We start from the raw sequence: 23,351 nt of genomic DNA, 5'->3' as shown, positions 1-23,351 counted from the left end.
CTTTATTAAAGGCAATCTATGATCGCAAATTTGAGACCTAGCAGAGCGGGTCTCTAGCCCGTCGTAGACAGGTCAGGTTACTCGTTGAGAGGAAAAGAGAAAAATGTAAGTGAAGATAAATGAATATGGGGAAAGGTAGATGAGAGGAGAGAAAAGAGATGAAGGAGGGGATGAACCATTAAATATGACTAGGGACATGCCATTTTGGCAAGAGATCCTCATTAGAATACTATCACATCTTTTAATAAATGTGAGCCGTACATGACAAAATAATTCACTACCCGTCATGTAAGGCCAAAAGCTTGATCCATACAAAGTGACAAAGTCATTTAACATCTCCACAAAGAGACAAAAACCTGAACCTAAATGGCCTAAACTATCACTAATCCTAACATTAAATACTATGATACATTGCAAAAATTGGGATGGACCAAACTAATCAAGTTCATCCCCCCTTGTAGAATGCTGCTCATTGCTCATTGTGAGGAGTGGCACTATGCCATGTTCATATTTGGTTTCCTCACTCATCTCGGTTGAACACAATTTGCTCTCATTCCAGGAGGTAGCAATGGCAGTTGCTAATGGTTGTACCCACGAGGACGACCATACATCCGACCCTGAGCCAGTCCTTCAGATAGATCCTATCGTACAATCCCTTGTTGAGGTATATGACCTTGCTTATCCAGCTGCTAGGATGTCAATCTCGTTTTCGGTTTGGGTTACCATTTGATCCAGCCGTATAAGTCCTTGCCAATCACAAATAAGGTTATATGCCCCTTCCTGAAAATAAACCGTCGGCTTTGCTGAAAACTGTGCGTAAAAGCTTAGTCTATTTTGAGACTTTTTCTCAATGTGATCTGAAAATGTTGTTGCCAATCAACGCTGTCATCAACTAAGTAGCCGATCATTAGATAAAATTTACAGGCTTGAAGTTTCCTGTTCCGATCTTTATTATTTTGGCGTGTTCATGTGTATAACCTCTCTGATTTTCAGACATGTCCCTGGCTTGTGAGTGTGGATGTTGTAGTACGTAGCATGCACAGAAACTCCTTTGCAATACGCCTACTGGCTGCTTTAACGTAAGCTCATGTTGACTAAGCGGTGAAAACGTGTGGGTGTGTGCTCCAGTCCTGAGTTCAAGCCGCAGGGGCAGCTTAGGGCTTCATCTTGGTCACCCCGTATTGGGGCGCTGTTGGCACTTACCAAAACACACAAAATAAAAAAAAAACTTAAGCTCATGTTAATCATTGGCCTGTGTGCCAGCTGCTGCGGCTGCTTCTTATGGCCCTGCTGGTGTTTGCATCATGCATGGTGACCCTTGGCTGGTGTTGTCTGCTAATGTGGCAAATAGGGCCCACTGTTTCTGCCCTAGGGATTGACCCTTGGCTGGTCTTCGTGCCATGTCGCAGCACATCGAGCCTGCTGCTCCTGTCCCTTTTGTCCTTGCTGTCCACGCAGGCCCTGAGGAGGCTTGCCATATGGCTGTAAGCAGGCAGCTGAGCTCAGGCTGTAACTGATGGTGCTGATGTAAGCATTCTGAACATCTTGGCCTAAGATCATTGGAACGGTGGACTGTTTTTTATGTTATTCTCTCGAACACCTGAAAGCCTCCCTGCAGGTGGAAATAATGCTGGGAGATTCATTGAAATTGTTGTGTATCCTATCAAATTTGCATCTGGTTTATCCTCATGAAAGATTGATGGCATCCGATATGGCTCCGTGGTGGATTCCGAAATTGTGACCAGCACCATCTGGATTACTGAAGGCTCTTCTACTGAGTTCAAGATGGCAAATTTCCAAATTCTCCAGCTGATATGTGCCTCGTGCTGTGCATGTCAAGGTGCACCGGCGATGGTGTGGACATTCTCCACATTTGTGCAGAAGAGTGTTTTTTTAAATACCAATTGTTTGCAACTCTACATTTCAAGCCTGTGCTTTGGTGCAGATTGGCTGCTGTGCATGGCTGAACACAGTGTGCGATGTTTACACCTCTTTTGCCCTTGTTTTCTCTAGCTTAGCCTTCCAAGAAACTAGGTGTAAATCAAGTTGTCTGTGCTACGGGTGCCAATTTAAGTAATTGTGACCTTGCACCACCGTCATGCACAAATTGTTCCGGCTTGAATGGTGCTGAAATTGGTTGACCAGACAGGTCTGTTTATACTAGCTGAACCCCCTTGTGCTGATGTCGCGTCTCCCCTATAATGTAGAGGGAGACCATCTGGTGGGGTTGAAAGTGTCAATGCCTGAGGTGTTGTGGATACTGCTAGGGCAGGGGTGTGAGTGAGGTCAATGCCTTTTGATGTGGCCTGCCTTGTGGCAGTGCTATTAGAGATGCTCTCTGTTGTGTCATTGTTTCTTCTTGGCACTTGGCAGTCCATCAAAGCATCCGTCTATTGATGAATCTTGATGCTGCTTCTCCTTACTGTCACTGCCTGATTGTGCTAAGGAGTCGGTGGTCCTTGAATCTTGCTGCAGTTCTTGGATCCTCGACCTTGTGCATCAATGTCAACCGGGGGCTCAACATTCTATTGGATATCTCTGTGGAGCTTATGTAAAAACTTTGGAAGCTTTGATTTCTTGTGTTCTAGCCACTTGCATGATGCCGTTTGCATAGTGATTTAACTGATGGTGCCTGCTTTGTTTTCATGTGAGAGAACGGTTCCTCTAGGTGCTGCAAATACCAATGCTGGAGAAGTCTTTTCCTTGAAGCTGTGACGTATTGGTCCCATTCAAACTTGGGTCTATGTGTGAGAGGCTCAGGTGTGATCTAATCTCCACGTGTGCTATCAAGGAAGTTCTTTATTGAGATGCATTAGCACAAACAGACACTGTCATGGCATTCTTGTCCACAACCTAGAAATATTACCAAATTGTGTAATCCAAGCAGAAGTGCGAGGAGAGAGCCTGGCGGTTATACATCACTGAAGTGAGGTTCTTAGTTAAGCAAGCTTGTGGAGTTAGAAGTAATGAACATCTGACATCTACGTTTTAATGACCAATAGCCAAGTAAAGCTCTCAATCCTTGTCTATGTCTCTCTTGTGGACTTCTTTCTCCTCTTGGGCCAAGAGCTCCCATTCCTTTTTGGCCTTACTAGATAGTAGGCCCAGCTCCTTTTGTTATCTGTCTTGTTGATGGGCTTCATCGTTTGTGCCTCTCATGGTCAGATTCTTAGTGTACTTGGGTATCTAGCATAATCCGTGACTCAACCCATTCTACAATACCTGCAGCATGGCAGCTTGAGGCATTCTTGTTGGCTTTGCAAGTCTGCTAGGGAATCTTTGCGACAGGACCACATGGATGTGCCTGATAGTTATTCTCAGAAAGAGAATTTTCCATGAAGTCTTTAATAGTGCGGCCTGCTCCTTGTCTGTGTTGAACCAGGGTCTGGGTCTTGCATCTGAAGACATGATTTATAGTCTGGTTTTTTGGGAAGCGTCATTTTAGGAAATGACCATATAATTACATTCTTTGGTCAGGCTGCTAGGTATGGAGATATTGACGATGTGAAAGAGATAGTGTCCCAAGGTGTGCTCGTAGATTGCCAAGATGCTCAAGGACGCACAGGTTAGTTTCCATGTTCTAAGATTTACTCTTGAAAAAGCTAAGATATCTGACTGCGTTTACAGAACTGTCGGGGTTTCCACATGTAAATCTTTGTTTGTACTTGGGACTGAATTAAAGTGTTTCAAAGGTTCATACATGGGGGCATGCCCTACGACTGGAGTATATTTTTACAAATGCATTATTTGTTGGACCCCAGTTTTTAAAACCATAAATCAAAGAACCTGTATCCCATTAATTTCTGATGTGGACACAATTCTACTTGTTTCAACGCCTGAACCCTATCCATTAGGGTCACAGCTAGCACGATTTTTCATCTTATTGCAGGCCTTTTAGATCAAATCTAGCAACCTGTTTAGGGATCGATTATGTCCAGACATTATCAAGAGCTCAACACATTTGCCAGGTTTTAGATGATAATTCGTAGTGTACTATTCTCTCGTGTATGTTATTTTACAATTTATAGAATGTCCTTACCAAGGGCCCATAAACTCTTAACCACCACAACATTCAGTCTCTTATGGGGATGTCATCGTAGCTAGTCCTTGCTATGCATGATGGAGTTTATGATTTCCAACCTTGTGAGTGATTGTCATGAGATTGTATTTTCAGAGCATGCTCTTACATACATACATACATACATACATACATATATGCATGCATGCATGCATACATATATACATACACATGCGCACGTGCGCACACACACACACACACAAAGTGTGGTGGTGCAGACAATGATTGAGTGGTGGAAAATATGTGTATATGTGTGTGAGGGGTGCTGGTTGTGATACTAGGAGTGCTATAGGTAGCATATTAGTCGCATCTTGTTTGCAATAGAGACAAGGGAAAGCAGTTTGATTCTAAGTGTCTATGAAGATGATGGAGATCAAGAGGACAATGCTAAGGTTCCTCAAGAATTGCATACGAGTATTGGATATCCATGCATGCATCGTCAGCCCATAAAGATAGTAGCAGTGTGTGGACAAGTTCAGTAGTGGTTTTTACCTTCATAGGAGACGAAGCTAGCAACGATCCATGGTTATGTTACTCGCTATAAAGCAAGATATTGACTTCCTTGGATTACGAAGTGAGGAGGTTAAGTACTTTTCCTCTAAACCCTTCCTTTTACTAACAAGGGCAAAAAAGGTTGGTTGCCAAATAAAAGCTTAGTAGAGTATTGAGCCTAACGAGACCTTAGCTTGATTTCCAGTAATTTTAACACATAAAGGCTTCATCGAATGAGGTTGTTACTCGCATAAGTTTAAAGCGATTGCTGTCTTTGATAATGGTGACATCCTATTATAGTGATGGGAGAGCATGGGTTGAGTGTATGATGTACTCCCACCATGTGCAAACATGCATTCCGGGCTAAGGCACCTCTATATGGCATTGTGGTATTAACTTTTAGTAAAGATGAATGAAAATACTAGATGGGTAGGTTTGGAACATAGGAACAGCTACATAAGATTGGAGATAAATAAGTATATCGTGATAATTGAAGGTAGTCGTGTGCAATTCGCACGGGAAAATTTTTGTATGTAGGTCCCCCCACTCAACAAAAAATGGTTCTTTCATTTAAGCAGTTGTGTGTTTGGAAGGGGGGGAGGGGGGGCGGAGGGCGGGGGTAATGGGTTTTTTTTGGCAAGGGCTGGCGAGTGACTCACAAATTGACCTTGCACCTTTCCAATCCAATAGGATCCCAATTGGCCCTTCCGTGCATCATTCCTTGATGCAGCTCATGAGATTGTCCTAAGGTTTGAGTTCGAGCTCGATGGCTCCCTCGTCATTGCTCTGCTTGTGGTTGAGGTCCCACGTTGGTTTGAGAGACCTCCCCTTTGGCATGGATGATCCGACAATGCACATGACATGGCAACTCTCTAGGTGACGTGGTAGATCAGTCGTGGTTGCCTTGAGCTCAGAGCATGCTTTGGGTCTTGGATAGCCTAGAGCCATGTGGCAGTGCCTAGGTGGTTGGATTGGCCCATTTGGAGCTTGCATGACTCAGGCATAGAATTTTCTTTGCGTGAGTTCTTGTGATAGGACATCACGCCGCGGCTGGTTATCTTCTACAAATCCTGTGTGCATGGTTATTCATAGTTCAGAGTTCTTGCCGTGGCTGATCACCATGTATGCTATCTTTAGTATAGCTTTTGTCACCTTCAGCGTGACCACATTATGTACAGTGCTAGCACATGACACCTTCAGTGTGTTCGTGACACCTACAATACACATTGATCAACGATAAATTCGTCGTATGGATTTTGCTAGTTGGTTGGCCCTTTCCTTTTCAGTGTGTCTAATCGACCTGTAGTGTGACTCTTTACCTTCAGAGCGACCTATCACCCTCAGTGTGACCTATCACGCTCAGTGTGACCTATCACCCTCAGTGTGATTTGTCATCTTCAGTATGACTGTACCATCTTCAGTATGGTTTACTTTTGCTCTTTCAGTAGAGTCTTGATTACACCATCTTTAGTATGACCTCGTTTATGTTGAAAACGCTAACTGTTTTTGTTGTGGATTATGTGTTTCAGAGTCTAAGAGACAGGTTGGTGCCAGAATAAGAAATTCCAAAGAACTTTTGCAGAGACTAGCAAGTATTGAGTCTCTTTTCGCCTGGTTTTCACCAAGGGCTGCCGCTGGTTACTTTTTCTATAGTTTCCTACAGCCTTATGTATTGAGTTCTCCCATTTTTTTGTACATATGTTGGACTAGGTATTCATGTCCTAGAATTTCTTAGGCTACCCTGGGTTCTGTCCGAGGGTGTAATTGAAGCTGAACAGTGTGGTTGCACAGAGGGAATCAAGGAGAGAGATGACACACAAGGAAGGGATTTGCTTACATTATGCATTGCTTAAGTTAGCCTTAGATACATCTGCTTAGTTGGGCCAACTTGAGGCTAGCTTTAGGTAGAGTAGTTAGTTAGATCTAACTAGGCGCGACTTCACCTTAACTACGACTAAACCAAAACTAAGGCCATACTTGGCCATAAATACAAAATGTCACCTGCATGCCATGCAGGCTCTACGTAGGTGGTACATATGTCTCGCTAGTTGTTAGACAATTTGGCATCACTAGGCAAGGGTCCGTATGTGCATGGGCATGGCATTGAGCCACCCTATTAATGGATCTCCTATGGGTCAGGTTGTATGCTAGCCAACGAACGTCGCCTTGTTGCCACATCACCACTTGACCAAGCCATATGCACCATGCTCACAACGCGCACACGTAGAGTTGCCATTTGTTTGCATCTCTTGCATCGCTAACAATCCTAAGCGTGCCACACATTCCCTTGCCTCTAACCACCTAACCACTAACCTTTGAGCACCCGCATGGGTCTGTTGTCTGCCACTCGGGTGATACGTGTGCTATGCTCGGGTCTCACATGCCGCAAATGCAAAAGTCCAGCCACATAGATGCCGTTGCATGTCTCTAGGCTATCCAAAGCCCCAAGCATGTTCTAAGCTCAAGGCCACCACATCATCTGTTTGTGTGGGGCCATCACTAGCTCCATTGCTGCCTGGCCTCCTTTCGCCTCTTCAAAACAAGGGATGTTGTGGCCTTTTTCTTCCACTAGCACGATCATAGGGCTGATTGCTCGGGCCCATATGATCACGGAACATTCTGCCCGGAATGATCTCCCGCCAATGTGTCAACTTGTCAACCGCTTCCAATGCTTGTTGGAGTGTGTGAAGGTTTTGCCTGAGTAAGTCGTTATGAGCCCAAGGCTTCAGCCTGTTCATGAAGGAGAAAAACCGACTCGACATTCATGTTCTTGACCTCAAGCATAGGTACATGTGAGCCTTTAGGTACTACTGAACCTTCTAATGTGCCTCGAACTGTCCAAGGCTTGCCTAGCCTTCCATTCAGTGTTCAAGGGAAGAGACTTACGCTGAAAGGCTGTTTTCGTCTCAGACCATGAGGGAATGGTGAAAGCGTTCATATTGTTGGCCACATTACCCTTATAGTGCTGCCACTACAACTACACATCTTTTGTAAGAAATGTGGAGGCATGGGACACTTGGTCCTCATCAGGGGTGAGCTTTTGCCACACCACCGTCTTGCTCTAATTCGCAAGTGTCCTGGGCTCATGACTTTCATCAAAGGGTTCCAAGGCTTGATCTTAGGAATATCTCCTGATGTTCTTGCCGGGCCTGCTTTCAAATCAGCAACCTCAGGTTTTGCTAGTCTGATCCGGAGATAACCTGCTTGCCTTTGGAGCATGTCATTCTCTTGCCTGATGTCCGTTAAGGCTGACTCCAAAGTCTGAACAAGATCCCCCACAACCTCGAGCCGCTGATATCTAACATCAAGGCACTCTGCTGTGTAGGATCTTTGGCATCTATAGGACTGCGAGGATTCAACTAGGGATTCAAGTGTCAGACCACCCCTATGTTGATCCACACCCACACTATGCTTAGTTTCTTGAATCTTCCATCTCATTGATGTGCATTTAAATGCAGAAAACTCAAATAGCATATACAATGTTTCCCATAGAAAATGCTCACCGAATGCTTTAATACCAAACTTTTACCAATTTTCTTTTTCCATCCACATGCCTTCGACATGCCAAACCATGTGCATAGGGACGAGCTGTCCCGTTCAGGATTTGAAGGTGACTAAGTGCCTTCATGTACTTATTTTCTTCTCTTCCAGTTCCCCTTGCTTTCACACATGCTCTCCGTATCAGCTAGCATTTTTTTGCTTGGATGCTTGTTTGGGAGAGACAAATGAAATCATATAGGCCTCACAAGCAGTTTTAGCTTGAATGAAGAGAATGTGGACTACTTTTTTATTAGCCTTCTCCTTTAGTGCTAGCCTTTGTCACAGCCGAGTCTATCCTTCACCTTCGGAGTGCTGACAGAAACTCAATACGAAGACCTTTGTATAAATGGATGCTCAAGTATGTGTTGTATGTGTGAGAGCATATGTTTATACTATGGTCTACTAGAGTCTCTACATCCACTATTGGTCGCTGATGACATCAGTGGGGATGCCATAGTAGTTAGTCCCTGCTATGTGATGGAGTTTATGGTTTTCAACCTCATGAGTGACTACCATGAGATTGAAACTGCACTATATGTTGTGTTTTTAGAGGATGACTTTGGGCATGTTCCTGGATTCATCTCTCTCTCTCTCTCTCTCTCTCTCTCTATGTATGTATGTTCACTCCCATCATCACATTGCCATTTGTGAGGTTCCACTAGATCACATGACCTCGCTTGGCCTTGATCTCTCATCGCCCCTGTGCTCCCATACATTCCATGCACCGCTCTAATACAATGCAAGCCTATTTAAGTTAGGGGACCACTTGCTCGCTATTGGGCTGACTCCTCCATCCAATCCATAGTGCCATAAACTTGAAACCATACATCTATTTGAATTTACAAAGCAAGAGCTATAGCTCCACCACACAACCAAAACACCATAGCATAAACTAGACCACAATGCAAACTGCCATCCGATTAGCAGCTGGACTATGTGATCAGGGAGCTCCAAAACTCACTTAAGTCCTGTGGCCTGCTGTTGTCGCCCAGGCTCTCCAAAGAGCTTTTGTTGATCGCCAATGCCATTGGTGAGGTCTTCAAGTGTTGACGAGCCCACAATGGGCTGGCATTCGTCGCCCACAAACATCACCACGATCAATGGTGTAGCTATTATAGGCTTGGGAGTTGCAAGGCTTGCACACGAGTATTGCCATCACGGAGGAGAGTGCCAGTATTGCAGGTGCATTGTCGTGTGTGTGCGCACTTATATAGCACATGAAGCTACCACCACATGTCCACATCTCCTCATGTTATTGATGTGCCACAATCTGCATGTCAGAGTCGTGCTTATGCGGAAGCGCGCATTCTTGACCTCCTCAATAAACTTAGAACTTCAACACCCATTATTTTGATATGAAAATCCACACGCATATCATTCACATTTCACATAAAGGAACAAGAAAAGAAGGGGAGATAGTCCAGCACCTGATGGGGTGTGAATGAGGTGCACCCCTTACCTGGGCTAATCCCAAGTATATTTCTTTATTACAATGATGCTCAGCTTCAATTACAATAGTATTGCAGACCCTTACACAAAGCCCGGGGTAACCTAGAAATCCTAGGACATGAATAAGTAGTCCAAAACATGTACAATAATTTCCCCGATGAATGAAAACTGTGAGAACACATAAAGCTGTAGGAAACTGTAGAAAAAGTAACCACCACTGGCAGCCCTTGGTGAAAACCAGTTGAAAAGAGACTCAATACTTGCTAGTCTCTGCAAAAGTTCTTCAGAATTTGTTATTCTGGCACCAACCTATCTCTAGAACACATAGTCCACAATAGAAATGGTTAGCATTTTCAGCCTAAATGAGGTTAGAACCTTCAAAAATCGAAGGGGAACATGTTCATTATAAATAAAATCAGTTTTAGAAAGCCCTATGAGTGAAAAACGAAATCTGAAAGTCACTTTTTGGTAGCCTGGAAGACAAAAAACGGAACTGAATGAGAAAAACAGCAGGTAAAAGAAAGTGTATTGATTAATAGAAGTGACTACGCAAAGAATACTCCCCCCGTGCCTCGCCTTGGGCTTTGGAAAGGAAGAAACATAGGCCGAAGCAGAAATTCCAGCATCTCATCAAGTTTGACTGCAGGAGGAGATCATGGAGTGGTAGAAGAGTGAAACAAAGTTGCTAGAGGGCAAGCGAACATCGAGGAAGATGGCCAGGAAGAGGGCGAATTTGCAAAGAGAGCAACAGGGAGAGGGTGCAAATTTGCAAGAGAGACCAATATGACTGCTTAAAACTGATTCCAAACTTTTATAGACCTTGGGTGAAAGGAGAAAGCTATTGAATCCTGAGAAAGCACAAATTGCAGGTTGAAATCGATTGATTATTCTAGGTTAGAATATTTTTTGGGATTGTTTTAATCCTTTAATTAGGTCTCTTTGCCCCATGATTCTCAACCCATGCACACTAAAAATTAAATTAATAGGCCTAGAACAAATGCACATCCTAGGTTGATTAGGCTCATAACCTGACTTAGACAACTCAGAACTTACCTAGTTCGAATCCATCCTTTAGACCGTGACATGCTCTATCTAATGTGCACGTGAGTGATCAAGGTGCTAAACCTAACACTCAAACATTAAGGATTCTAAAGATCATCCGCCTCATAGTTAAACACTACGTGATCTTGATTTGTCCTCATCAAGCTAAGAATCATTGCCAAGGCAAAGCCAATCTGAAGGTTTCATGAATAAACCATGGGTACTAAGAACCCAATGGGTGTTAGAAAACCCTTGTAGATGTGCAAAGCATCCTCAATCTCGTACGGCATGTTTAATAACTTAATATCAGGTGGAGGATGATCTAGTAGAAATAGTCAAACGACTCGCAACTTCAGTGACGTGAAGTCCACCTCATGCATTAGCTTCCAGCATCCCGTTACTGGATATGACTATCATGGAATCTGGACGTGTAAGCAACCACAAACAACCTGATCATGGAAACACAAAGGATATGTAGGCTTGAACTGCGATGTCCACGAGTCTAGGACTCAAATTCTAGGACATCTCCCCGAGCCATGAGCTGAGCCACTGGCACGACATCTCACCAACCAGTCCACAACCAGCCTAGTGTCCCATACCACTAGCTGGTGCCCGAGGGCCTCAAGACTGTGCTGGGGCTAGGGCAACGATAATAGCAGGTGTGGGTCCACACACAATCTAGGATCAGACCCACTAGAGTGAAGTAGACTTGCTCCCACAAGTGCACTCTGTACTGAAACTGAAACCCTAGGCTCCCTTATATAGACTTGAGCCCCTATCTATTTTGAGGGAGTTTGGAGGACCTCTCTCTCTCTCTCTCTCTCTCTCTCTCTCTCTATGGTCCCATAGGCCGATTTTTGGTCTTCAGAGGACGATAATACATTCTTCTTCTTCTTCTTCTTCTCTCTATCTATCTATATGGTGGGCACCTATTTTTATTGCTGGAAAAGCAATCTTGAACTCAAATTTAGTGCTTCAACCCTAAAAAGCTGCATGCAAGCTAAATTTATGTCTTATGGCTTATCTTTGAAGTGTCTTGATAATCTCGAAATAGCCTTTTGTTAGGGTTTCTTCATCAGGCTAGCTTCGACTCAGCCCCCTAGGTACCTTATGCTTCTGAGGTTGGTGCCTATCAATCCTGGCAGCTCATAGGTTCTAGAAAACATGTGCCAAACCTTAACGACTTTACTGATAATAGACATCACCTCAACATCGAAGATCATCTTCTTTGTCTCCAAAAAAACTTAATCTTTGAGCTTATCTCATCCTCAACATCCCTTTTTGGCCCACGAAACATAGCAGGACTCATCCCTAACATTTTCCCACCTCAAAATTAGGCTACTCTGGAAGTTCTAACCCTATCTCATCCTCCCATACTTAAAAAACGATTTCTTTCCATACCAGATCGACGATTTCAACTTGCACTTGTAGGAAAACATTAAATACGATTTTGCGCATAATTGAAGGAATCAAGCTACATCACCTTCATCTACAATTGGAATCTTCTTCCAGGAGTTGGCTTTGATACCAACTGTCAAGCCCCCAAAGCTCCTGAGAATCTGGACCTGCAAACAAGCACAAACAACCTAATCATAGAAACACAAAGGATATGGTAGGCCTGCTCACCATCCAACCATGATGTCCGCGAGTCTAGGACTTGGGAATATTGGGACACCCCACGAGCCACGACCTACCGAGGGGAACTAGACTCTCTTCCACAAGTGCACTTCGCACTGAAACGAAACGCCTAGGCTCCCTTATATAGACTTGAGCCCTTGCATGCTGAAACAACCAAAACCCTAAATCTTGAGTGCCCTTGCAACTTAGTCCGAGTATTGCCTGCCTACCCTACGGAGCTAGTCTTGCGTGCCCTAAGGACACGTCAGTTACGATCCATGCACATGACACATATTGAAGATGGCATAGTCATACTGAAGATGACAAATCACATTGAAGCTAAGAGAAGGTGATAGAGTCACACTAGAGGTGACTTAGACACGCTAAAGGTGTCACGAACACACTAAAGGTGTCATGTGCTAGCACTGTACATAATATAGGTGCTAGAACCTATATTGAAGATAGCATACATGGTGATCAGCTATGGTAAGAGCTTTGAACTGTGAATAACCATGCATGCAAGATTTGTGGAAGATAACCGGCTGGAGTATGACTATCACAAGAACTTACACAAAGAAAACCACACGTGTGGTCAATAAACATGTGACCGTAATAAATGAAAATAGGATACCTAATAATGATCCAAAAATGTAGTATAGAAAGATGTAGATATGTTACATTCCCTTCGTCACCAAAAAAGTTGTCCTCAATTGACAACAACTAGGCGAGGGTACTCAATTGTAAGGCCTCCTCATAAGGTGAAGATATTCAGCCAAGTAATGGCGATCCACCCACTTGGCATTAGTAGTGGGATAAGATAAAAACGTGAGTAGATACTTGTGCTCATAGCGTTCTCACATGTACGCTTGTCTTGATGATAAAGAATCTGCTCAAGTATGACAACTTCATCTTCATCAACAACCTTAGGTTGTTCTTCATCCATGGCAGTAGATGGTATACATCCCTCATAACGCTTAAGAAGATTGACATGAAAAGCTTTATGGGTCCTCCAATGAGTTGGAAGATGCAAGAGGAAAGATACGTCATTTTCTTTTGAGAAATTTGAAAGGGGCCATAGTAACACAAGCAAGCTTCACATAGACAACTCAATTCTGAACCTTGGATTTCAGCCTTGCTTTGTTTAAATTCGACGGCCCTCCGTCACTTATTTGCAGCGTTTCTTTGGCATTCTTAGGCTTGAAGAATGTGTTTGCACATGTAATCACATGCTGATTTTTTGTCTTCAATAAACTGATCCGCAGCGAATACTTCATCCTTGGTGTGCAACACAGGTAAAGGTAGAGGTCTTCCATAGACTACCTCCGCGGGAGCTTTTTCTGTAGAAGAGTGGATGGTGTTGTTATAGGCAAACTCCAGTGGGAGACAACGTTCCCACAACAATGGATGATCATCAACATAACATTGCAGCAATTCCAACAAGACCCTATTTGCAGCTTCAATTTGCCCATCAGTTTTTGGATGAAAGGAGGTGGAAATTCCAGCTTGGTACCTAAATTGTCAAACAATGCCTGCCAAAAGTCGCTGGTGAACTTGCTATCATGGTCTGAAACAATTGATTGAGGTATACCATGATGTACAAAGAAATGGTTAATAAAAAGTGTCATTGCCTCAGTTGCTTTCAATGTTTTCTTATAGGGAATAAAGTGGGCTTGTTACTAGAAATTGTCTAGATCACATCATGACCTTGCAGCGATTTAAGAAAACGTGTAATAAAGTCCATAGCAATATGTTCCCATGGTGCTTTTGAAACTGGAAATGGCTGAAGTAATCCATGTTGCTTTTGACGTCATACTTGGCCTTTTGACAAATAGGGCACAATGAAACATACCGAAAAACATCTTTCCTGATGTGGGGCTGATAAAATATCTTTCACGTTGTCTCAAGGTAGGTGACATATCTCTATGTCCTGCAAAGGCAGGGTTGTGACACTCCTCAATCACCTTTTGTCTCGTATCCCTTGTCACATAGATCCTATTTTGGTTCCACAAGTACCCATCACACACATAATAATCCTTTTGCTCCCCTCCTTTGCTCAATTCTATCCATATGTGTGGAAAATATGAATCATCTTTGTACTTTTTCTTCATAACTGATAGCTCCTCATGATGGGCTTGCTAGATAGCATGAACCTGTGGCCTTCAAGATAGGGCATCGGCAACCATGTTCTCCTTTTGGGGCATATGCTGATATGAAAATTGAGCGCAACTAGAAAATTAACCCACCTCATGCGCTTCTCTCTCACAAGTGGCTACATGAGAAAGTAACTTGGAGGTTTGGATCAAGAAATCGACCCCCAAAAGGTAATGCTTCCAAACTCTTAAGGCATGAATCACTACCAATAGCTCTTTCTCATAGACATCATAGTTCCGTTCAACCTCCTTCAATCTTCTGCCCCCGTAGCAACTACATGGTCTTGTTGTAGCAGATTAGCTCTAATATAAGCCCCATTGGTTGATATAAGCTTGAACAACAAATGGCTTCTCAAGTCAGGCATGAGTAAGACAATTGACGATGTTAGAGCTTCCTTTAGAGTTTCCTTTATGGCCCCAAGTAAAAGCTATTCCCTTATTAAATCATGTAAGGGCAATGATTTGTGAGCAAAGTGGCATATAAATCTTTTGTAATATGAGCATAACCCAAGAAATGATATTACTTTATGTGCCGTCTTCAAATTAGGCCATTCACGAAGTACCTTCAATTTATTAGGATCCATTTTGATCACACCCTTAGAAATAGTGTGTCCCAAAAATCTTATCTCCAGAAGAAAAAACTCACGTTTCTTAGCATTTACATAAAGCTGGTGTTCCTTCAGAAGCCCAAAGACGGTACTTAGATGTTGTTTATGCTCTTGCTCATCCTTACTGATGAATACTATGATATCATCAAAGAATGTTTCTACAAAAGATCTGTGCTTTTGAAAAATTTGGCTCATCATTCGGTTGAATATCGTTGGAGCGTTATTCAAACCGAAAGGGAGTAAAGCCCTTGTATTGTCCTAAAAGCCGTTTTGTGGATGTCTTGAGGGGCAATCTTAGCTGATGTATCCACTCTTAAGATTATCGTGCTGAAAATCTTGGCTCTTTTTAAATTATCTAGGACTTCATCAATCAGAGAAATCGAAAAGCGATTCTTGATAGTCATTTTGTTTAGTGCCCTGTAGGTCCACACATATCCGCCATGATCCATCTTTCTTAAGTGATAAGAGTACAAGAGAACAAAAAGGTGAACTTGTAGGCCTAATCAATCCAATTCCTAGACCTATCTCTGAATTTCATCTTGTTGTGCTTTGCTAACTTTGTAAGGTGGCCTACTGGGTGGAGGGCTACCCAGAATCAAGTCTATAGTGAGATCCTCTGGTTTCTCAGGTGGCAATGATTTAGGTAAGTCTTGTAGGAATCCTTCCTTAAACTCTTCTAGGAACTTTCTCCTATCCATGGTGAGACTATCCTCATTCCCTTCCTTATCAAACTTTTGTACATAAATTAAATAGGAACAAATTGATTCTTAAATGCCTTTTGCGCCTAGATGTGACTCACCAGCGGTATAAGGTTGCTTGAAACTCCGGTTTGAATTGTGATGTCTCGTCCTCCTTGTTGAACCATCACCGTCATCTTCTTGTAGTTGTAACCAGGTGGCATCTTATAGTGCCACGGCTGTCCCAATATCACGTCCACATTTGATATCCGATCAACCTGAAGGTTGAAAGTCTATGTGGTCCAAGTATTCTTGAATATGCACGCTTAGTTTCCTGCCCACTGGTGCAAGTTCATAGGCGAGTCACGGAAAGCGGCATAAGCTTTTCTCCCACGATCAAGATGTGGAACGAATCCCAAAGATGATGCCAACTCCAGAGTGAAGATGTTATGGGTAGAACCAACAACAAACAAAAATAAGGCTGGCTTGTCTCCCATATGACCCATCCCTTCAAGATTTAAGTCTCTGGCCCATCTTCTTCCTCTTCTTCTTCAAGGACAGCTTTTATCTTTGTTGCCGCCTCCTCTCCCGTGGGCTGTCTTGACTTTTGTTCCTTCCCTTTTTAAAAGGACAATCCAAAAATTTATGTGCACAATCACATCTAAGACATAAACCTTCTTTCTTGTACCTGTTGATAGTTTGCTGATCTAATTGCTTCCTTCCAGGTGCTGCGTTTTGTGGCTGATTTGAACCAAAGCCTCCTCCACGATTTGGAATTGGCCTAAAGATTCCTTTTCCAATGGAAAACCCTGGTTTATTTACTTGGAATCTATCCCTCTTCTTCCTAAACTCCGGTCTATCCAGTCCAGTGGAGACTCTTCTACCATCACCTCTTTTCTTCTCGACTCTCAGAGCCAAGGGAATAATGTCCTTTAAAGTCTTTGGAGTGAAACATTTTATTTCGGCTTGGAGAGTACCATACAAACCACTGAGGTACTTACATGCTTGCTCTTGTCTACGGTTGCACCTTTAAAAGTGTTGTCCAAAATCTGTTTGTGTACTCTCGCACTATTTCTCCCTCTCTTTGTCTGAAGATATCTCAATCATCTATGTCTCGAACTCAAGAGACAAGAAGTGTTGCTTTAATTGTTTTTTGAACTCCTCCCAAGTCTTTGGCATCATGCCTTGTGATTCTAAGGCCTAGTGCCAAAGAGTAGTTGATCCATTGAGTATTAAATCAGCAAAATTCAGTTTGGCCTTCACTCTGTGGTCTCCTCACATGCAAAGTATCTATCCAAACTCCTAATCCATCCAAGGAGAACTTTGGCCTTATAGTCTCCGTCATACTTCGACATCTGCACTTCTCTCCCAACGTGATCTTTCGTTTTGGCTCATGGCTTTGGCGTCGCGTGTATGTCTCTCAAGATAAGTCTGGCATGTCCGGTGACTTTGATCTATAACGCCTCCTCATAGTTTTGCTTGGTGGATCATCTCTCACCGCATCCTGAAGCTCATCTTCCTCCTCATCTTCAGCCTCATAATCCAGCAGCATGTTCTCCACACTATAAAACCAATGGGACTTGGTCTTCTTTCCTTCCTTTTGAGAGGTCAAGAGGATTGGTATGTCCTTTTCCATCCACATTCTTGGCCGTTAGCTTCTCCTTGGTTACTTGCTTTCCCCACTTCTCTTGGACTGATTTCTCGAAGTGCATTATTCATGGCTCAAAACATTTTCTTCAAATTTCTCAACTTTTGTGCCATCTCATCTCTAATGGGCTCTCTACCGGTCTCTGGTGTCACAAGAGTCTCCTCTTCTGAGTGAATTGGTCACATTTAATCAACATGCTTCTCAATCTTTCGTTGCAAAGATTGCTTCATGGGCACAGTCTTCTTGGCTACCGATTGTGGCTATGGCACTAGATGAAGAATGGCAGCCCATTGTGGACTTGTCAGCATTCGATGACCTTACTAGTGGCAAAGGTAGTTTTGGTATGTACACCATATGGGATTTGTTGTACTGCATAGTATAGATGTTTTGTACTATAAGGTACGCGTACCCAAAAGACTTATTTAAAAATAATAATTTTGGAGTGGGAGGAGAGCTAGGGGTGCAATATATGTATGTTTGTATGTATGTATACATATACCTATATAAAAAGGTGCGGTTCATATGTGTCCCCTTTCCTTTAAATATATTATGAAACATACCTAAATGTTCATTCGCACTTTAAATCGATGTGGCACTTGTTTGTGTTGTTCATGCCCTTTCCTTCTGCCCATACAGCTTCCTCTACACATCCTCTTCTTGTAAGTTGTAAACTATAGAAAGAAAGAAAGAAAGAAAGAAAGAAAGAAAGATTATTAAAGTCTTTGAAAGACCAATGGGTCTATGAGACTGTGAAAAACCTGATTGAATAAGCTGAAAGGGTGTAGCTACTAAAATGAGCATCATCACCCATGATCTACAATCTCGATTTAGTAATTGGTTTTAGCTTTGAGCTTTTAGTTTCAAGTTGAATCACTTTGTGTATTATTTAGTTCCATGTACAATGTTTGCACTCCAATAGTCAACTATGGTTGAATCTACTTGATTGTTGATGGTGATCATTGCATTCTATGCAGTATAGTCACTCGTAAATTGCCCCTTCTCCCTCTAAGGGAGAAAAAAATGATTTACAATGGGGATCTACTTGACACATCATAATTTTTTTGCCTTATGGCACACATAAGCACTCCTAGCGTTGATTCAAAACGGTTGAGCTCTGCTGCATCAGCAGCCTTGGAAAGCATGTACAAGATTGGGTTTGTGAGACTGTTATTTAACTTCCCATCCTCTCTTTCCAATGCGCTAATAGAAGGGAATCAGTTCTATGAAGCAAAATTGTTCCAAGTTGAGTAATAGGGCAAAAAGTGAGTTGAGAGGGCTAAAAGGGAGGTAAGGGGTAGGGACTCTGTAAGTCCTATTGCCCTCTTGTGTAGGGACATTTTGATGTCGCTCTCTTATCTAACCCAAGCTCCCTCTTGCTCCCTACCTCCATTCGAAGCCTCCATTTGTGTCGTACCTCCCTCTTGCTTCCCCTTACTCTCTCCTTTCTGCTTTTCTATCTCCTTTCTTTACATCTTCCTTGTCCCTTTTCTCCATTGGTTTCAGAGCACTTTCCTCAGCATTTGTACGTGTCTCTCTTGCCCCTTGCTTCACTTCAGCACAACCAATTCTTCCTTTGTGTATCTACGCATCACGAGTGTGCAATTGGAGAAATCCTTTGCAACAATAGCCATCCAGCAACTCGCTCTCGTCGCCATCACTACTCCTCTATGCCCTATTGCCATTATTGCATATTGCTTTATGTGAGTGTTCTTCCACAATCTCATCCTCAGAAATTTTGTTGGTGGACACATTCTCCACATGTCCACACGCTCATGACTTTGTCGGAGGCTCTAGATTTTTTTGTGCTGCATTTTTCATCAAGACTTGCTCTACAGCAGGTATTTTTGTCAACGAGCTTGACCATGTCCGTTGTCTTCAGTCGATTCTATTCTAGTTGTGTGTTTCCCTGTTGAATTTCGGTTAATTCCACGTCATCGAGCACTGACTATCAGTACATGTCATCGAACCCAGCTCCGAAACACATCGTCCATGGGTACACGTCATTAGTTATTGGCCTTGATACACTTCAGCAATTATCAGACTTGGCACACGTCATCAAGGCCAGCCATCAGTACTGCCATTACTTATCAGTCCTGATACACTTCTTCAAGGAGTGATCCCAAATTCTCATTTTGACATCATACTATTTCGGTTTTCTTTCATTGTTTTGGATTCTGGCATAATTCCCAGATCTTAGCTCCGATTTAATCTCCAGATCCTTCTCCAAAAGTTGCTCCTGAATCCGTGAAACATTTATGGATTCCAAGTTTTAAAATCTGGAGGCGCCTCTCTAACTTTCGGATTCTAGATTTCCGATTCCACTTCTGCCACATGGATCCCAGATTCCAGATTTTGGATTCCATGTCGGCCACCCAATTTCTTATGTAGGCAAATGCTCAAACAATTTTTTCTTCACCTCACCCAAATCCAAGAATCCAGTTTCCTCACTTGGATCTCAGATCTCGTGTCCTCAGCTAGATCCTGAATTACATGTCAACACTCGGACCTTGGGTCTAAGAAGATTGAATGTTCATCTTAGTCTTCCTCCATCATCTCACTCTTCCTCCCTAGGATCACCACATTTCTAAACATATTTCCTCTCCTTCTGTCGTGTTCCCTCCCTCCGTCGTCTCTCCTTCCCATCTCTTTCCTTACATCCTTTCTCTCTCTTCTCTTTCTTCTTCCATCGGCCATGGCCTCCCTCTCCTTCTCAAAATGATTAGTTTCCCTCTCCCTTCTCTTTCAATTTCAGTTTCTTAAATATTTAAGAAAAGGAAACATGAATATAAATTCTTCATACTTGGCTAAGCTGGCTAAAGGTTTTGTAGATAGGATGTAGACTCGGTTTTGTAGATAGGCTCCTTGATTCTTCCTCTTGATCCTTCTTGCTCCAATTGATTGAGATAAGAATGAATGAAGAGAAGAAGACCTTTTTATACTTCTTTAGGGCAAATTATCTCCAACATACAAATGTGGTGCACAATCCAGTGAACACTTGTGAATTCTGGAAACCCGGCACACTGTCATTTACCATGGCACCCAAGCGCACAACCCGATCTGATCAGCTAGTGCCAAGTGATGATCCATAAGTTGAGGCTGCTTAGCATGAGCAATTGCTGTTCACAATGGGAGCACCCATTGGTAGCATGGGATGCCTCATCATACTCTAGCACTCGCATCTACGCTGCACAGACACAGTTTTTAGATGCATTTTCTTGTTGATTTAGGATACTTGGTTAGTAGATTGACCAGTTCATCCAATCAAGTGGCTGCACATGTAGTTCAGGACAAATGCAAGCAAACAGTGGGGGTATGAGGACACTTAGAGAGAGCCAAGATGCCTTCTCTGCACCACATGGAGGTTTTATGGCAGATGCTTGACGTCGTCTTAGTTTTCAGCCCTTGAGGATGTCTCAAATGGAGCAATCAGTAACCCATTATGGGGATTATTTAGGTAGTGATGGCACACTCTACTCTTCTGCAAGTGCAGTCCTCTACTTTGGGCCGACCCACTGGTGTCCCTTTGTTGAGTGCTCCAAGGTCCAGTGCCACCGGGTGCTTACTGAAAAGAAACTTCTTCTCTGCATCCGACCATTCTGGTCAGTTGACCGTAGGGTTGGGTGACCTGGCTTAGTTGATGTTGGATGGTCACATAAATAGACTAGCCTTGGCCCTTGATACAGGATTTGGAAGGTTGTCAAAAGTTGGCCAACAGCCAAATGGCTGCCGATGTCAACCAGACAATACTGATTGTTTTTGCCGACCCTATGGTTGTGTGAGCTAACTTTGGTGAGGTCAGCTTAATGGATTAGCCTTGTCCTTGAAATAGGACCCAATGAAGCCCGCCCAACCAGCCCCTAATGGTGGGCTTCTATAGTCAGATAATTGACTGGCATTGGCCCTGAAAATAGTTCCCAAGCAGCCCCTTACGTTGAGTTTGTTGCTCTATGGCCTGTAGGGGGACCCGAAATAGTTCCCTGGCCAGACCTGGTTGCAAGCGTCGGTCCCAGTATGGATACCAACCTTGCAAAATGCCTACCCCTTCCTCATTTGGGGACCTACACCTGAGCATCTATGCACTGACTTATCCCAACCCCCACCTATCGACATTGATGATACATTACAATTAACGAAACGGAGAGCTGTTTTTAATATTTTTGCATTCCTCATTTGCTTTTTTCTTGTTTTCCATTTGTTGCTATATTCCGTCTTGATGTACTGTAAATTTTACAGCTCTTCATATGGCGGCTGCAAACGGACATGTGGATGTTGTACAATACTTGCTTGATCAGGGGGCTGTAAGAAACTCTTTCTTTCCATTCTTCTGCAGGCTAACTGAGCTTAGATTTGTAGCTATGCCCCTGTTGGATATAATAGCTTGTCAGTTTGATAGAATACTTAGAATAGCTTTGGAGCTGCAATCTATCATTGAGGAAAGGTGGCATGCTGTGGAAATTTGTGATACAGGATGTGAATGCTCAAAATGCTGAAGCAAACACCCCTCTTCATTGGGCTGCTTTGAATGGACAGATGCAGGTACACTCTTGAGCAGTGACTTAATTGTTGTTGGTGAGCTGCTTCTACCTTGCCATTTTAAGTGGTCTATGTTTTCCCGGATGTGTTGATGTTGGAAATGGAACTTTGTAACTGACAATTAAGAAATATGATCCCACACCTGGTGTGTAGGCTATTCAGGAATTGATTGCAAGAGGAGCGAATGCAAGTGCTTTAAACCGGTGCCTTTTTCAACTCTAACTGGTCTAATTCCGAAGAGTAGCAAGGAAATATGCATTGCAGTTCTTCTCCCAAGGTTTGGCTGGAATGTTGACGAGTAGATAAGATCATATGCTTGACCCTTCTTCTGAACAGAACTTCATTTAAGAGTCTCAGAGGTTGCAAATTCAATTTTACTGTGTCTTATAAAAACGCCATCTGGTTGTCAGCTGAGGTGTTTTGCACATGTTTGGGATGGGTCAGGTATGAGCGTACACCACTGGATGAAGCTGTTAGCAGAGGAAAGCAGGATGTCATAGATGCAATAGTCACCTCAAGTGCTGCTTCCTCCTTAGCCACAACAGATCTCCATGAATGACTGGGTGTATGCTGCCCTTGCTTATATTCACGTCCACCTATGGTTGGTGCTGCTGAAAAACCAGTTATGGCAGTTTAAATCTTAAAAATTGGCCCTCTGTAATGGAAGAGCTGAAATTTTGGATTTGCAGCATAGCAATTCTCAAAGAATGTAAATTCCATGAAAAAAAAAAGGAATGTATTTGCCTCTGGAAATCATGTTATTAATCATGATGATTGTCAATACAAGCACTTTTCTTCCTTGAGATGCAGCATGCTTTGTGTTTCTTATCAGTTGAGGGATATGATCCAAGTTTTTTTTGGCTTACTACATTAAAATAGTAAACTCGCCAATATAGAAAGTAAAATCTCTTTGTACCTACAGCATGGTTGATTTGAAGCTCGCACCTTATTGTAAGGTGCTGTTCGAAGTGTTCATTGGATTGTGTGTGCATCTTCTTGCATTCAGTCCATCTTCATATGTCCTCTTTTGTAGAATAGGCCTTCTTGTACTTCTTTATTCATACTTAAGTCTGAGTGACAACTTTCCATGAATTGGTGATGCAATATCTTCTGACAATCCATGAGGGCTTCCAAAATTTTTGGGTTGCAGATTCTCATCTGAAAGCATTTGTTCTCATCTTCCCCCTCCGACTCCCGAATTCTAAGAATCAGGAATATCGAAATAAGGATAAGGCTCGTTTACTGTAGGTAATAGTTGTACAAGTCTTGAGGTCTGTAGCATTCGAGATAAGTTAGGTGCAAGCTTCAGAAGAATTTTATTTTTCAAAATTCATGAGGTGAGCTTCGAAAAACAATTATTTTTTAAATTCAAAAAAAGATAGAAGGGGAGGGAACATATTCACATGACACGTAGAGAAGCATAGGACATACATAGATGACTTGCAACATCCACATACAAAGATGGTCATCAACAGTAGAGAAACCATGATAGAATCTTATGACTGGGGGAGGGGGGGG

The 23,351-nt window shown here is 42.8% G+C and overlaps 1 protein-coding gene across 1 annotated transcript; it reads left to right on the top strand.

The window, feature by feature from the left end:
- The first annotated feature begins 438 nt into the window (after positions 1 to 438).
- LOC147892378 (ankyrin repeat family protein) lies at positions 439 to 22,599 on the top strand. The gene is made up of 6 exons (XM_087387527.1): positions 439 to 664; positions 3,478 to 3,565; positions 21,534 to 21,598; positions 21,768 to 21,836; positions 21,987 to 22,036; positions 22,278 to 22,599. Exons 1-6 carry the CDS (start codon positions 497 to 499, stop codon positions 22,390 to 22,392), a joined length of 555 nt encoding a protein of 184 aa, XP_087243653.1. The 5' UTR covers positions 439 to 496; the 3' UTR covers positions 22,393 to 22,599.
- The last annotated feature ends 752 nt before the right edge of the window (positions 22,600 to 23,351 follow it).

Source organism: Dipteris shenzhenensis, chromosome 16, assembly GCF_047967505.1.
Source record: "Dipteris shenzhenensis isolate YYH24624 ecotype China chromosome 16, Dip_SZ_1.0, whole genome shotgun sequence".
Lineage (NCBI taxonomy): Eukaryota > Viridiplantae > Streptophyta > Polypodiopsida > Gleicheniales > Dipteridaceae > Dipteris > Dipteris shenzhenensis.
Note: the sequence above shows the minus strand (reverse complement) of the source record. Positions and strands in the feature narration are given on the sequence as shown.

What these genes read in the sequence shown, in the direction of transcription:
- LOC147892378 (XM_087387527.1), top strand. Translation starts at nt 497, where the DNA reads ATGCCATGTTCATATTTGGTTTCCTCACTCATCTCGGTTGAACACAAT. An exon ending in ACTTGCTTGATCAGGGGGCT is followed by an intron (nt 21,599 to 21,767) that starts GTAAGAAACTCT and finishes TTTGTGATACAG; the next exon opens with GATGTGAATGCTCAAAATGC. An exon ending in AATGCAAGTGCTTTAAACCG is followed by an intron (nt 22,037 to 22,277) that starts GTGCCTTTTTCA and finishes GGGATGGGTCAG; the next exon opens with GTATGAGCGTACACCACTGG.